Genomic DNA, 16,781 nt, shown 5'->3' with positions numbered 1-16,781 from the left:
AACAATGTTAATAATTTATCCTCATCGCATCTGAACCGACAATCCCTATGATCAACAGTGTCTGAAAAGCCCCATCAACTTGCCCCCAGTTGCCTCGTTCACAACTGTTAGTCAATGTAGATGAGGCGGTTCGTATTTGCAAACTGCTCCAAAAAGTCCGTCCGGTCCTGCGGCACTAATGACCAACTGACAGCAGGAGAAAGCATGAGGCTGCGAGCAGGGAGTCAGCATCGCCTGGGGACGCACCATCTGCCTCATGGAGGGCCAGGGCGCGTCGGGACTACAGCCAAGTCACAGTCAAGGGTAAAACTCTCCACGAAGTCAAAGCCTGTTGGGCTCCAATATACGGTCGGGATCCTCAAAAATCAAACAGGTAATACAGTCGCCTTGCTTAGCAAAAATAGGATAATTTGAGAATTTATAAGTAATCTAATTCGTAGTCAATATTTCATTAGTTCCACTTCCTGAAATCTCTGTGTGAAATAGTTGACATACAAAACAAAAAAACAAAATTCTGGACTGGGATGATTTTCACTTTTGGATCGACCAATATTTTGAGAACAAATGAATCTTTAAAAGTCATTCAAAAAAGTTTGAATGGCCATCATCAATGCAAAGTTTAATTAAGAGTATTTAACGGACAAACTATTCAAGTTTCAATGGTCTTCTGCATCAAATATTTATCATTCAGTCAAGCATGAGTTGTGTAATTCATGGTTAGACCAATAGTATCGGGAAAAAAATCATACTTAAGTCAAAAGTACCAGTTTGAACGGCAAACAGACCGTTTGAATTCTGAGAATGAGCCTATTTATGGAATTTTCATCATTCAAGCATCAACAGCCATACATATCAGGTTTAAAAAATATATATTTTAGGAAAATCGACCTCCAAAGTATGGCTGAACGATATATTGTTATTGCACTGATACCTACACAACAATTTTATGTTGCACCATACGAAAGTTTTCGCTGAACCCAAAGTCCTATTGATATTGAGATATCTGGCATTTTGTCCATATTATTCAGCCCATCTCCAAAGTTCTTCCAAAAACTCTGAGTTTTAATGGCCGCTGTGCCATCTCATGGTTGAAATTCATCACAATGTTGTAATATAAGATATTTGCACAACTACAGCAAAGGCTTAAGCCACGTCCCATTGGTACTGCTGTCTATTACTTTTGTTGCTAACCCAGTTTCTGAAACCCCATTTCTTATATTCGCCTGTTCCCTGGCGAGGGCAAAACTTGTTGAAATGCGCTGCAGCTCTCAGCCAATGAACTCCTCTTCGCATCAGCAACAACAGAGGGAGACCATTAGCGAGGCGACCAGGCTACAACTGGCACCTGCCACTTTGGCTCAATATTTGACGACCACAGAGCTTCTCCGATTACAATTCGATTGGGGCCCTCATTCTTCCATTACATGGGAGAAAACATGGACGGGAATTGTCCTTCTGTGCACTTACGGGAGAGAGAGACGGCATATGGCTGGAGAGAGATAAAAATCGGAATGGTTGCATTAGTTGTCATTTGAGCTCATGGGCTTGGCGATGTGGCACTTCTAATTAAGAAATGCTCAGCTGATGGTTTATTTTTCGACAGTCTGGATATTTTTCGAGTAATTATGAGCCGCGTGTTAACCAGACAAATTCCAAGACGGGCCTCAGTTGTGCTGACGAGACTGTGACATTTATTCCGCGGAGGCAGCAGCAGGGATTGAGTGGAGCTCGTCAAGGTTGAAGCCCCGCTGGGAATGGCAGAAAAGTCATCAGGCTATCCAATGGAGAGAGAGACAGAGAGAGAGAGACAGACAGAGAGACAGACAGAGAGAGAGAGACTGGCGTGTGTGATTTATGTTTCATGCCACAAGGGATTTCAGCCACTGATTGCCCGATACAACACAGTGCTTAGCAGCTCAATTGCATTATAGCCTTTGTAAGGCTTTTTTTTTTCTTGGCACTGCTGTGGTTTTGTTTGTCAGGATGCAAAAGAAGCAAACAGCAGGAGCGCTCAGACAAAGGAGAGAAGACAGGATGGGAGACATTTTTGTTCTTTTTAATTTCTTACAAGCTACAGCTGTTTTGACATCCACTAAGCCCATACATATCCCACTGAGGGGGCGAACGTTTGCAATGTTGATTTCTCGTCAGGGTTCATTCAAGGTCACAACATTCGCGAGACAGTCACCAACAGTTTGAATGTTTTTTTCTTGTTCTTTGAACATGTTCAAAATTTCCTTGGACACGTTTTTCAACGAACCCAGATAAACCCTGACAAGAAAGCAACATTCGTTACCTTCGCAAACACTCAAAAAAATTCACCTCCTCAGTGGGATACGGCCCGGGCTTAAGGAACATCTACATTACCCTGAATAAGGCCAAGAATTTGTGGAAAATTAAGACTCTAAAGTCACACAAACACCCTCTCTAAAGTCAGACAAATCCAAATTTTAACATCAGTCATGCGTAACCTTGTGAAGTGGAATTGCGATTTATTCAATGAACAAGTTGTTCAAGTTCATCATCATTTAGTCACGTTTTCGGGAAAAATTGGCCTCGAGAGTCTTTCAAAAACTGACTGTCCCATGGTACCACTTTGAAAACCAACAAGATAGACGTGAGCCAAGACGGTGATAGAGGAAAAGCAACTAAAGAAAGAGAGAATGGGAGCTGGAGTTTGTTTGCACTTTGCAGCGATAACAGCTTCCATCCACTCTTGTGGGAAGACTTTCTACAAGATTCTTGGAGTGTGGCTGTGGGACTTTTTGTCCTTTCATCTAGAAGAATCTTACTGAGGTCAGTCATTCTGGAGCAGAAAAGGGCCTTCCCAAATGTTTCCCACAAAGTTGGAAACATGGAATACTAGTCTGAAAAGGTCATCAGGCATGTGCGAGTGAAGCTTGTTTGGAACACAAATTTTGGGCCTTTGGGTCGAGATTTGTTTGACGTGTAGTTTACAAGCAACAATTAGCAATTAGCTCCTGACTGGTCACACAGCAATCAGCACTTTCGAATAATCCATCCATTTTCTATACCGCGAGGGGTCAGGGGTGAGCTGGATTCTATCCCAGCTGACTTTTGGGCAAAAGAGATGGGGTACGCTGGTGGCCAGTCCATCGTAGGGAAAATGTAGACAAACCACCACAATCACTGATTTCCTCATTGTGAGGCAAATGTGCTTACCACTATGCCATTGTGTGATTTTTAAAACAACACTTAAAATTGCCCTGATTGATTAATGACCTCATTAAGATGTCTGTCTCCAAACTACTGACCATATCGCAAAGTGCTTGGCCGTTTCATGTAAGTCATTTGGCACAATGCAATACCCGCTATCAGTACTGTTGTGTTTGTCAGCGGCAAGTCTAGTTACCATTAATCACAGCACCCTTTGCAAAGGACTGAACTGCATTAAATATCTCCCAGACAGATTGGGCAGATGGCGCACAGGACCGTGTTTTACCCCCGACACAAAGCCGACTTTAATGGAACTTTATGGAATACATTTCCAAAAGCATCACAACTGCTGCTCTAGCATTCTAGCAGGGAAAATTGCGTCCTTCCTCTAAAGGCCTACTCAGAGACTTGAGAAGATAATCATATTATTGTATTTGCTATGAAGACATTTTTCTCTATCAAGCTGTGCGAGCACTTCACTTGAGGGCAACTGCGGGTTGTTTTTTTGCAGGTGAATTCATTTGCTTTGCTTTAATCTAATTGAGGAATCATCTGAGCGCAGCAATTTGTGTGCACGTGGATGAGACTGTCAAGCAAAACAAACAATGATTTAAGAGGTGGGGGGGCAATGATAAAAGCAAGGTCGCAGGCTTGCTACTCTTCCACACGTGCGCCGATAATTTATTCATAAAAAGTCTCTTCTATTTAAGTTGCAATTCAGCCCGAGGAGTGCATTTTTGGTAAATGTAGAAAGAGTTCCATGTTGAACATGCGCAGCCATTAGTTTCATCTCCCTCAGACACATCTGTGCCGCAACACTTACAGCAAATTTATTACCAACCCCACTCCCACTTTGAGATTAGGAAGACATTCGACGTCCCGCACTTCAGATCTTTGCATTCCTGCCTATGTGGGGCAGCTCTAATACCACAGCCATATTTTATAGTCGAGCGTAGTTTGCGTAGGAAAGCTTCCAGAGTTGTGATATCATTGACCAGATTCCAGTGGTAACAAACTGCCTAAATATCCATGCGGCAGCTGTAATTGAATGGTTTGTATGACATTTAGAGTGCAGCTAGGTCATCATCTATGCAGATGCAAACTGCAGCCGCATCTCATCTATCAGAAAGTGTTTAAAAAAATACATGGTACATTCTTTCTTAATGCTCTGGTTAAATTGTCAAACCCCCTATTGACCTAATGCCTAACCATAACCCTCATCCATGGTTGTAGACTACCTGTGCCATGTACATAGAATACTATACATGTCAAGTTTGACAATAATATTCCCTTTTTTCTTCTTTTTTTAAGATTCCCATTGATATTATTCCTGTTAATCACATGTTTTCCTCATCCAATGAGTCTGAGTCCTATATTCCCACTGTTATTTGTTATTTTAAAGACATTCGTCGTGCTGTGTACGTTGAGAATGAGTAGCTATTGGCAGCTTCTGGACCCACCACGGTGACGGCAAAAAAAAATTGTCGGCCGCATTCTTAAGCACAAGAGAATGCCCTCATCTTCTTGATTTGTTGGGCATTTGGCAAACATTCGGTGTGCAGTCAAATCAGGACACTCAAGCATTAGTTTGACTTCAAATCAGACAATTAAATTTGGATTGTGGTTGGACAACCAGTGTACATGGTCCTCCGCAGGAATATGACCGGCCATTTTTTCCAGAGACTTAAGCTTGAACCTCTTCTTTTACATTGTTAGGCAGTTGATTAAAGTTTCACAAACACACATCACTACCAACTCCAGTGTTGAATTGGATTTTAAAACATTATACAGTATAGCGCATAGACCCAGTTTTAGAGCTTCAGCCCACACGAGAAGAGAGCTGAGGATCTGGGTTGCGCCGTATAAAAAGTTCCTTTAATATACGATAGATATTCAAGATGAAGTACTTGGCGACACGCTCGACGGCACCCAATTTCCTTCCTTTGCCACCCCCTGTACCCTCTGTGATAGGTTTATTGGCGGGATTGCCGCAGTACAATAGTGCCGGTGCAGCAGCGGAATGTTGAAAAGTTATAAACTATGTTAATCCCACATGCGCTGTAATTACAAGGGAAATGCTCATTTGCATTTTTCTTCTTTGACAATGCATGAGTAGGCTTAAAGAGGGGAAAGAGCTAACATGCAAGGATGCTGACGCATACTGAGAAGTTTTGGGTCATACTGGTCTGAAAATAGGGCACTGCAAAACAACATCATCAACAAGAACACTATCACAGAGCCACAAGGTAAACAAAGCTTTTTGACATGAGGACATTGATGATGAAACGTAGCCTCAGATAGCCTCTTGAGCAGACATTAAAGCACGATGCTCAGACAGGGTGGAGTCTCAAATCGCTGCTATGCAGCTAAGCTCTATCTATTTTAGCGACAATCGCTAATCTGTTCCCACAAAGCGGCGTCATCAGTGGCGCGTGCGACTGCCACAGGGCAATCGCTATTTGTCACTCTTTTCAACATCCGGGAATTTGCTCCAGCCGGAACAGCTGTGAACATTTAACCCTTGGTTATATATTTTAGTAGAGCGAGGCGAGCACAGACTTGTCGAGTTAAAAAGGGAATGTCGCCAAGCCGTAAACACTTCCTGTCAGGAAGGGAGCACTTCCTAAATCCTGGAGTGAGTGAGCTATGGCAAACAATTGCAGACAGTGGCTGACTTTCTCAAATTGCATATTGACGTGAATTTGTGAAAGCATTTGATTTAAAAAATATATTATTATTTTTTAGGTAGAAAATCATTTACACCAGTTTGTAATTCTTGTGATTCAAGATGCATACAGATATATTGGATATATAACACACACGCGTTTGTGTTTGAATTTTGTTCACAAAATTAAGTCAGATGAAAAATCATTAAACCTAATTACAGTTTTGTTTTTTGTTTGTTTTTTTAGACCAGGAACGGGGAAAAAAAAATTGGGAAATAGGCCGCTCAAAATAGATTTAGTTGGTTGTTTAATTTCATACTATATGGGTATATGTATTATGTACTTTATATACGTGCACACACACACACACACACACACACAGAAGCAAATGTGCATTCAAAAGTTTAAAGGTCAAATTAAGTTCAGCTCTAAAGGTTACAGTGCATTTTAGGTTCACCTGAAATTTCACCCGATAGCCGAAAATGCCTCGCTTTTTCTAAGGGGTGTAGATCGAGATTAGGATATGATACATCAAAATATCCATATCTAGTCCCTCCTCTACTAGCCTCATGTTAGATTTACAACGTGGGTCAAGAAAAATGTTCCATCCCGTAAAGTAGAAGCTCCGATTCGGAAATAACAAGCCGGCGGGACGTCTGGCGACCTCTTGCCGACCATCACAAAGAAATAACAGCAAGGGAATGAAGAAGCAGCGCTATGATGTGGAAAAATACCACTCGGGTAAAGCATATGTTTGCATAGATTTGACTGGTGGAAAGAAGAGCCTCATGCCGATTTCTTGTATCCATTTAATCAGTGGGTTGTGAGAATTTGCCTAACCACCAGGACTCCCCCAGGCAACACGTGCTGTCATTAAACAAAATGGATGACATGTGTCGAGAGTGCCCGTCTGAGGCCTAATTGTGACATGGTGGAGTTGTTTAACGGAGCTCGTCGGGACAACACAATTGGAAAAGACAGCGGGTACGCCTGATTGTGGAAAAGGGTGGTTATAAAAGGCCGTCCTTTGACGTTTGGGCCTGCTGTTTATAAAACCCCAAAACCATGACTAGTTATTATATTCAATAATGCTGGATTACAGCATAGCGATGTTTATGCAACGAGCTTTGTGGATTGCTAAATTATATCGGAGGCTTTGCAGTGTTTTTCGATGGGATGACATCACGCCAACAAGCGGAGGAGAACGGGGCGTAAACATAAATCCAAGACAACAGAGCAACTTCCTTCTTTTTCCAAAACTTCCAACTCAAAGAAAGGCTTTCTGAGAATGTTTGACATGACGGTCATTGTGTATTTTTTGAGCTGGTGAGTAACTTGTTGACATGAGTAAGCCAAGGTGACACTAGGAAAAATTCCTGAGACACTTCAAATAGCTCGGGAAGTCTGTGGCATTCTGTGACACTGGAAACAAACACATTCCAAGCACGGTCATGATTTGAAGGCGAGGCATTGTACATGAAATTAAACAACCAAGTAAATATTTCGTGAGATGCCTTTTTTACGAAAATGTGTCCATAATTAAGGCATTGTACATTTAGCAGGAATGTAACATCGCAATCTAGCTAATTTATTTGGTACCGGCCCCACACGGAGTTTCTCTGCCCGTGACTTGGCAGTTGGGCTGGGGTGACTTTGTTGGATGCATAAATAAGGTGCTAGTTTCTGATAACTGTCACTAATATACATCATAATATACAATCGTATTCAATATATTTTCCATATGTTAGTTTAATGAACGCTGAACATGTTAAAACGACTCGTTGTAAAATTATGATGCAAATACTGCCACAAATCTTTGGTATTAAATCATTGTCAACCTCTAAAAGGATGTTTTACAGCCAAATAAGGAGAATGTATCACACGATGACATCAGTGTGGCATCGCCAAGCGCTTTCAAAACGATACTGTTACAAAACATGATGGTCTCTGATGTTTTCATCCATTTTGAAGCTCTCTGGAAAAAAAACACACACTCTCACGGGCGGGCCATATTGATGAGAGCGTGGCTGACATTTCTCAGGCTATCATGGGGCTGAGATGAGGACGAGAGAAGACGCTGATTTTGAAGTGGTGAGGTGAGAGGCCAGGTGAACACATTCCGGCTTCAATCTGAAAACTACCGCGACTACAAAAAGAGCAAAAAGCAAAATTAAGTATTAAGTAAAGTAAACTACAATTCTCGATGGACTGTTTGACCTTCCTTCTTCTACAAACATGTACAGCAATACCAAAATAAATACATTTCAAATGAAAATAACCCCATTCAAACCCATTTAAAATGTCAAATAACCTAAATAATTCACGTATGTTAATTGAAAAAGACAAAAACAAAGAAAAATGTCACTGTAGTTAGCTTTGCAAACATAAGATGTAGTCTCAGTATTTTTTCGTTATTATTCTATTTTGATAATTAAAATGTTTTTTCAATTTTAGTTATTTTGTTACTTTTCCTCAACTACACTAACCTTAAACCTCAAATGCTACAATGCTGTATATGAACACCTGGTAGCACCTGCTTTTGAAAATTAAAACGCATCAATTGTGAACCTGAAAGACCCTTGAAAAAAAGCCATAATGTACTGAGTAGCCTGAAAAGACTGCTATGTAGCAACAAGTTATGTTTCTGGTTCTATGATTATCAGATCCAGGCTTTCCTTTATTTAGGGTCCCCATTTTAGACCTTTTAGACGGAAGATCGCTGGTTGGACTTTGCTCTACTCATTGCTTGTCAGTGCTGTTTTATACAGAACAGCAACACTGGGGGTAAAAGATGGAAAAAATGTCAGCTTTTACAAGCAGTAATAAAGTTTTTTTTGGAATGCTGAATTGGGTTTTCTTTTCGTACAAAAGACTCACTGAGGAGAAATACCAGAATGAGCTCAGTGGAAATTTGTTTCTATGTATAGATGTATCTATGCAAGCTGGCTCGACAAGACTGGAGCAGCCAATTCCCCTGTGCGCAAACACGCACTAATGACGGCGGGCCACAAGGATGCCGCATTATACCGTCAGCTCTGCGCCACCGCCTTTTGTTTACACCGTTTTTTTTTTTTTGCCAAGTGCAGCTCGTTGTCACTTTACCGGCGCCCTTGACTAAAAGTTGAGGACAGCGATGAGCTAGCCGATGAGGCCTATAATGAGTTTTGAGGCGGGATGAGAATTGATCATCTCTCTCGACGCCGTCTACCATGAAGGGCTTGGCGTCATTAAAAACAACACATCACAGCCTTGAAACAGCACAACAAGGTAGTCGGAATCCATGCAATGATCAATGATAATACTCGAAAGTCTAAAACCAAGTCTTGACCCACACAAATTATGTGATTAAATAAATCATGAAAGTGTGATGGGAGTGGCTACTGCAATTTAGCGTCCATGTTTAAGTGTCAATGTCTTAGGCTACACATTTCAGGGTGCCTGTTTTATGGTCCCTGTCTTAAGTATTCCATTTTAGGGTCTTCATTTTACAACCAAAACTGTCAGAATTTCAGTACAGAAAACAAGCTCTAAATATCAGGACGTAAACCATAATAACCGTGTGACTACAGTGAAAGGTCGTTTAGGGTCCCCATTTGAGGTTCTCCATTTTAAGGCTCTTGTTTTAGAGCCCCTGCTTCAATGTTGCTGTTTTATGGTCTTCATCTAGGGGTCTCAGTTTTAGGTACCCATTGGTGTCCCCCTTTCAGTTTTCTTGTTTTAGGGTCCCCATGTTAGTGGTCGAAAACAAGTGCAAAAACAAGTTCAGCACCATGGCCCTTCTTTTGAAATAAGAGCTGCCATCAAATTAATATTTTAGTTATGTTTTGTTGTTTTTTTAATGAAAAAAGCCACACAAAAAACTAAATATATCCAGAATCCTTTGATACTTTAAACTCCTTCAATGAAGAATGAGGATCGTCGGACTCCAATCCAAAGTCATTTTTGTCCAGAGTGTTTGGTTCAAATTCAAAATTCTATGGTGGAATTTCACGGCCCTGGACTTCCACTGCATTTTTCAACATCAAAGTCACCCTAAAAGTGAGCAATTTAGTTTCACCCTCCTCTAATAAGTAAAAACAAACCCGGTAAATAACCCTTCATTCTTCTATTGGCATTCTGCTAATCAGGCAAGTGCTGATATAATTAGCGTTCATCAGTCAAGTAATTAAAACATCGATGCAGCCAAGCAGGGAGAAGTTGAGTCACTTTGTGCAATTTTTTTTCCCAGGCTCCATTAGTTTTAGTCAGTGTTGTTAGTACTGCTCTCAATATACGGGGAATACAAAACATTTATGTGAAATAAGTAGACTTTGGTCTGGCCTTCAGCACTATATTTTTTTTAACTCAGGTTCCTATTTTGTGATATGTTAGCATTCCACCAACTTACATTATCAAGTAACTGCAAACATTTTATCAATTCTCATTAACAATATCAGAATGCAGGGCAATATGGACAGACTTACCAACCTGTCATGGCGGGGGGTTTTGTACTCACATTGCTATCTTGCTTTATTGTTAGCATACCAACTGCAAGTGCGAACGTTGGCATTTTATCCATTCTCATTAAAAATGGTACCTGAAAATATTTTAAAGCTCTTATCGATGGCCTGTAACGCTTCCTCCACTCGAGTGGCCATCTTGTAGTGTTGCAACTTGTATGTTGGCATTTGATAATTTTCCATAACCTCGTAAATGACGACAGAGCAAAAATCTTGTTATATGGCAGGCATACAAACTTGTAACATGTTGCATCTGACTACGACTACTCTGGTGCCCCTTACAACCAACACCTGCATATCACATCTAAACGCCAAGTGAGCATGCAGATGAACATTAACTCACTACCTGGTGTTGTACCCCCATTCTTTTCATATTCTTGTGTAATACTAGCGTCCGCTTGTTCCTAAAATCAATACAAACACATAATCAGCCCAAGTTAGCATCGCACTTCACAATCTATACAACACTTGTGTCAAACCCTCAGCACCTGACGAGAAACCTTTAAAGCCAATCTCTCTGCGTGCTGCTCAAGAGCGCCCGGATCTGTCAGCACTCATTTCACATGGCGCAGACTGCTCAGCATGCACAACACACCGCACAAAGTCAAGTCTGTTAAAGCCAATGTGTGTGAGAGAGTACTACCGGTGTGTAATCTGTTTAATCAGCTTGAACAGCTGCACTGGTTGAAGCTAAATGATATTTTTGGGGAAAGGGGGTCCTGTTTGCTTCACATGTTTTGTGTAGTGTCTGATCAAACTGAGGATGTTGCGTTTTTATGACTTTGTCATGCTTGCTGATCTCCAGGCATATGGGAAATATACTTTGGATGGCAATAACAGTTGTATTCAGAATGCCAGAGCAAGGCGGGAGGGAGGAGGAAAACAAGGCGCAGATGCTGCACGACATGAAGAGCAGCGTTAACAAGCGACAAGCAAAAAGTTACAATCTAGTCGTTGCCTCGAAGTCACCTCCACAGTGCAACAAAAATTCTTACTCTGAATATACCACAGGAAATGGATGTTATTGTGATGTAACAGTGGCATGTTAATGAAATTGGTTTCAGTCCAGGCTGCTCAGTACAATAAACATTTCATGCAAGTCACCACACGGTCTTCCGTGTGGTACTCACTGCTCAGGACAACACAGATCAACGATAATCGTAAGATGCTACTTGTCGTGTTTACACACAGTTGTTGTATGTTGTCTGTGAACATGGGCCGCAGCATTTCACGCAGCCGGATGACACTCGTCATCACACAAGCGCGTCCTTAACCTCGCCGGCACCGGACTTCTCAGGTTACTCCCGACTGTCTGTATGAGTGTGCGTGTGTGTGTGTGTGTGAGAGAGAATTCCTGAGAGGCCAGGACATGACAAAGTGCTCCAAGAAGCATTCTGCCTGCCCGTCTGTCTCCACGTTCACTTTGTGCTGACACAAACAGCTCCCTGCAGTGTGGCGTTAAAAAACACGAACCCGAGTGTTGTCTTACGAGCAATAAACTAAAATTAGTGTGAAATATCATTTGGCTCACAGTTCGGCTCCTTGTCACATTCTGAAAACACGCATAATGAAGATTCCAAATGTAAATGTAGCTGTAAATTGTTGTCTATATGTGCCTAGTTACTGACCATGTCAGGGTGTACCCTGCCTCTTGCCCAAATTCTGCCGGGATGCGCTCCAGCTCACGTGTGATATTTAGAAAAAGGGGTGTGAATTGCCTAGTACCTGGCGATTCGATCCATATCACGATTCATAGGTAACGATTCGATTCGTTAGCAATTAATCTCGATATGAATCTATAAATTGATTATTGCATTTTTTTAACTCAAATTTAGAAAATACTAATCAGTAAACTTGTACATGTACACTGTAAGATTTGTATGAAAATTTATTATTTATCCGAAACTTCAGGTTTATAACTGTGAGCCACTGTATTTAACAAACAATCTGTTCCATGTTTGAACAGCATTGAAATAAAAATATTAAGGCTTAATGTTCCATTAATTATGAAAAAAGAAATCCAATGCTTAACGCCTGAACGCTAACCCTAAGTAAGACGATTTGTTGAATATTTGCATTAAAAAAATTATGTTTAAACATCGATTCGGCTGCATATCGAATCGATTTGAGAATTGCACGCTGTAATATCGCAATATATTGCCAAATCGATTTTTTGGAACACCCCTACTTAAGAAGCTATAAAAAAAATGGATGGATGTCATTTTAAAAGCCACTTTTTTTATCCCAGCTATTTGATTGAAAAAATACAATATACATTAGTATGTTATACTAACATAATGGGTTAATGTAAAGGCTCGATCGACCATGTGCTGAAAAGATCACTTGAACGCGCCACCGTAAAAGCAGAAGCAGCACAAAGTGAAAGTAAGCTCATTATACAAGTTTGCTTTACATTATTACATGTCTCCTGGGTCGTCAGTGGACCGCGTTCTCGCAGCAGCTTAGTCATTAGTCGGAAGTGGGCTGCCGCTCGCACCGTATAACAAGTTCCACCGGTTGTCACAAGTGGGTCAACCCCGCAAAAGTTGACAAAATTCCCATTTATTTAACTGCACAGAGTAAAGGCGGCGGTATAAAGCACCCTGAAGACAACACAATTAAACCTACTCGTGTATGTGTACATATTAGATCGTGTTAGATAGTTCGGTTTCATTTAACACAAAAAAGTTGCACACCTTCTCCTTGTTGTCTTGTTCCGTGGGGGGCGACGTGGGAGATTTCACGCTGCCCACAGCGACGGCTTGAGTGACCACCACAGCACCGCCTCCTCCTCCACCACCAGAACCCGGCGCCGGGTTGGTCTTCTCTACCGTCTCCACCTTGATGAGTCGGTGCTTCGGTGACACGTACTTGATGTCCGGCGAGCCCACGGGGATCGAGATATTTCCACCGGGAGTGTACGGGTCCTCGAAGTCCAGGTCCTTTTGGAGTTTGTACGCGGCGAGGATGTCCGGCTGAGCGGGACTCAGAGTGAAAGTGGCCCCCGGTTGGAAGCCAGGCGCGCCGGGCACAACGGTGAGGCAGTTTCGGTAGTCCGGCTTCGGGGGCGCCGGAGGGGGTGCTTTGGTAGTTTTGAATCCGAGGTGCTCCTTGAACCACTTGGCCATGCTGCCAGAGCATCGCTTACGACCCAAAAATGACGGTACTTCGTTGTTGTTGTGTGTGTGTGTGTGTGTGTGTGTGTGTGTTTTTTTGGGGGGGTTTTTTAAGTTCCAGGAGTCCGAACCTGGCAGTGTGAATGAAGTCCGTGGGTCAGCCGGGAGCCACAGCCGGCCGGAGGGCGGTGGGGGCTTCGCTGGAGGCACTTTTCCGCTGTGGAAGTCTGTCACACGCACTCACACAACAAACACACCACGCTCATATTCGCTCTCTACTGTAGTGTATTGTACGCGTGTGTAATGTGTGTGTGCTTCACACACGTCACATTTCCACGCTGCGCAACATGGGAGCGACTATGAGGACACGCCCCCTACTTTCTTCCTTCCCTCCTTCCTTCCCGTAACAACCTGGGCTCCGTTACCTGACAACGTTCACTGCCCCCTGCTGTACACTGCACTCAAGCAAGCGAGCGCCGATTGACCGAAATCCACTTTCCTTATCGCACGTGACGAACGATAGATAGATAGATGGATAGATGGATAGATGGATAGATAGATAGATAGATAGATAGATAGATAGATAGATAGATAGATAGATAGATAGATAGATAGATAGATAGATAGATAGATAGATAGATAGATAGATAGATAGATAGATAGATAGATGGATAGATGGATAGATAGATAGATAGATAGATAGATAGATAGATAGATAGATAGATAGATAGATAGATAGATAGATAGATAGATAGATAGATAGATAGATAGACCAAGTATTTCCTACAGATAGATAGATAGATAGATGGATGGATGGATGGATGGATGGATGGATGGATGGATAGATAGATCAAGTATTTCCTACAGCAGCATCCAATATATTTATAGATAGTGCATCCATACAGTCTTCCTTCCACATGCAGCTACTTAAAGAGGATGTGTCTCCTTTGAGACGCCGGATTACAGCATTTGCATTTTGATGGCTGACAGCTCAGGCAGCAGAAAGTGGGGAACGCAATAAAAGAGTGATTGGACTCAAAATGCTAGCAGACCCTCTAATCGCAACATTGAGATGCAGCCATTACGCTGCACGACTGACTATATTTTTCAGAGTGCACCTGTAGCCGCCTGTGTATATTATTATTACAGTCACACATTTGATTGGTGTGGGCCTTTCTGTGAAAATAGTTTTCCGGAGACCACATAAAAGTGCACTAAACAAAAGGGACCCTCTGAATCAATTTCATATGAAGCTTTTTCCAGAGTTTTTCCTGTGATTTGAAAGTGTTATTAAAAAGAAGTACTGCTTCATAAAACCACTGCAGTCGTGACTCCTGTTAATAATGCACACTGTTGTCAGTGTTTGTTTCATTTCAACTGCCCCCTGAAAAACAATTTCACATTTGGTATTTTAACAAAACATGCCTGTAAACCGAATAACCTTCATTAAAGTCCTAAATCTGTCCGATATTTAGCATTTGTTTTTTGTTTTTTAAGGATGAAATGCAAACGCATCCGTAATGTAATTTGCATTTCCAACAGTGTGCTCAGGCCATCTGGATTTGTAAGAACCAACCTGTCTACCTTTTCCCCCTGAACGGGTTATAGATTGAAAGAAAACTGACTTAATAGAAAACTGACTTTTGTGTCTGAGTGAGGCAAATATTGTGTCTAATCTTCCCATACACACCAGGTTTCTTCACTCATGACTTGAAAGCTAGGCTGGGTGAAGATTTGACATTTTCAAATTAAAGTGGAAAAAATAAGCAGAGCTGCAGTGTTAGCACTGATTAGCATTCGCTAACAGTTTTGTCGGGTGAAGGACAATATTTCTCTTGGTGGTGTCCAAATTATGCTTTAACTTAATTTTCATGGGGGCTCACCTTTCTGTCTGGCACCTGGGCAGTTTTCAGAACAAGTAGCCACTCGCCTATAGTTTCAATGCCCTAGTGCCACTCCTGGTCGACATGGTAACAAAAGCAATACACAGAAAGAATGCCAAAATGCTGATGTCCTAGCTTGTAATACAAACAAGTGGGCATGATCGGTACCTGACTTTTTTTAATTGGCGAATGGAGCAGTTATGACTGAGCCCTGTGAAGTCTGCCTGGCAACAACTACAATTTGTGACCAGGAAAAAGACTGCAACAATGCTGCTGTTGCAACCCATGTGCTAGTTTGTCATTCAAACAGTCAAGTGAGCTTAACTGGTATGTTTGTTTGTTTGTTTTTGAGGCAGTTATGATCAAGCCCTATGAAGTCAACAACTAAAACGTGAGCAGGAACAAAAAACAGACCAATAATGGTGGTGTTCTTTGCCGTGCCTTTATATATAGCAAACAATTAATACGGTTTAAACGTGATTAATAACCTGAAGAACCAATTACAAAACATTTAGGCTGCGCATTCTCCCTGCTATAGTGTGAATGTGAGTGAGTGTGCGTGCGTGCGTGCGTGCGTGCGTGTGCATGTGTCTACAGAAGGCAGCCGAAAAATGCCACACAGCTCAGACAGCCTGTCAGCTTAGGTTCAGCATATAGAGCCATTTTTAATGCCTTCATCAGTTGCCGTGCAGCTCAAATAAATAAATAAAATAAGACTTGATGTCTTGCAAGACATGCAAAGACTTTATTTCCACTGCTAAAACGTCTTCCTTTGGGGCTTTTTGTCAGGCTGTGCTGAAGATGATGCGACAGCAGGACCGGGCTATGTCATAGTGACGGCACATATATTCCATATTTTGGGGGACGGGGAAATTGTTATTGTTTTTTGCCCCCACAGGAAATAAAGGAAATATAAATAATTGGTTCCATGGTTAAACTGGGACTAGCATAAAACCTTTATGAATCGTGCTGGCTACATTTAAAATTTTAAACGGTCATACAAATGTAAAATTAAGCCACACTATTAACCACTAGCTTCTTCTGTATGCTCTTCATCTTTTGTTGAGACTGCTACTTAGTTTAAATAAACTGTCACAATAAAGCCAAAGAAAAAACAAAAAATAAAATGGACGCAACAATCCATTTCATACTATACTATCTATTATAATCACCTTATACCCAAATTCATCAAATTATTTCAGCACTTTATATTCCACTTTATGGAAAGCAGTCCTTTTTGAACACATTCCCACTTGTCAAGACTTCCTTCATTAACCTGCCTGACCTGCACCACCTCTGCAGTTCCAAGCCTTGAACTGCACGTACAATAATGAATGGATTGATGGCTCTTTGAAGCCTTCATTTTGACGGTCACTCCTCTTCCTTTGACATAAAGGGAGCCTATCCTCACATGATATTAAAGAGTGCCATTGTTCATAC

The 16,781-nt window shown here is 41.5% G+C and overlaps 1 protein-coding gene across 6 annotated transcripts in view; it reads right to left on the bottom strand.

Annotated features, from left to right (window-relative positions):
- shf (Src homology 2 domain containing F) overlaps positions 1-13,810 on the bottom strand; it is an 82,146-nt gene extending 68,336 nt beyond the window's left edge. For 3 of the 6 annotated variants that reach the window (XM_086070560.1, XM_086070558.1, XM_086070559.1), the window contains exon 1: positions 13,039-13,809. In XM_086070560.1, the coding sequence (XP_085926686.1) occupies positions 13,039-13,470 (432 nt within the window). In that variant the 5' untranslated portion in view covers positions 13,471-13,809. Of the gene's footprint in view, positions 1-13,038 lie in introns of all 6 variants that reach the window. The other 3 variants (XM_086070556.1, XM_086070557.1, XM_086070561.1) reach the window with 2 other exon arrangements.
- Positions 13,811-16,781: the final 2,971 nt, after the last annotated feature.

The sequence above is a fragment of the Leptonotus elevatus genome, chromosome 3 (genome assembly GCF_054856555.1).
Source record: "Leptonotus elevatus isolate MCC_2025b chromosome 3, RoL_Lele_1.0, whole genome shotgun sequence".
NCBI classification, from domain to species: Eukaryota; Metazoa; Chordata; class Actinopteri; order Syngnathiformes; family Syngnathidae; genus Leptonotus; species Leptonotus elevatus.
This window is presented reverse-complemented; position numbering and strand designations above follow the sequence as displayed.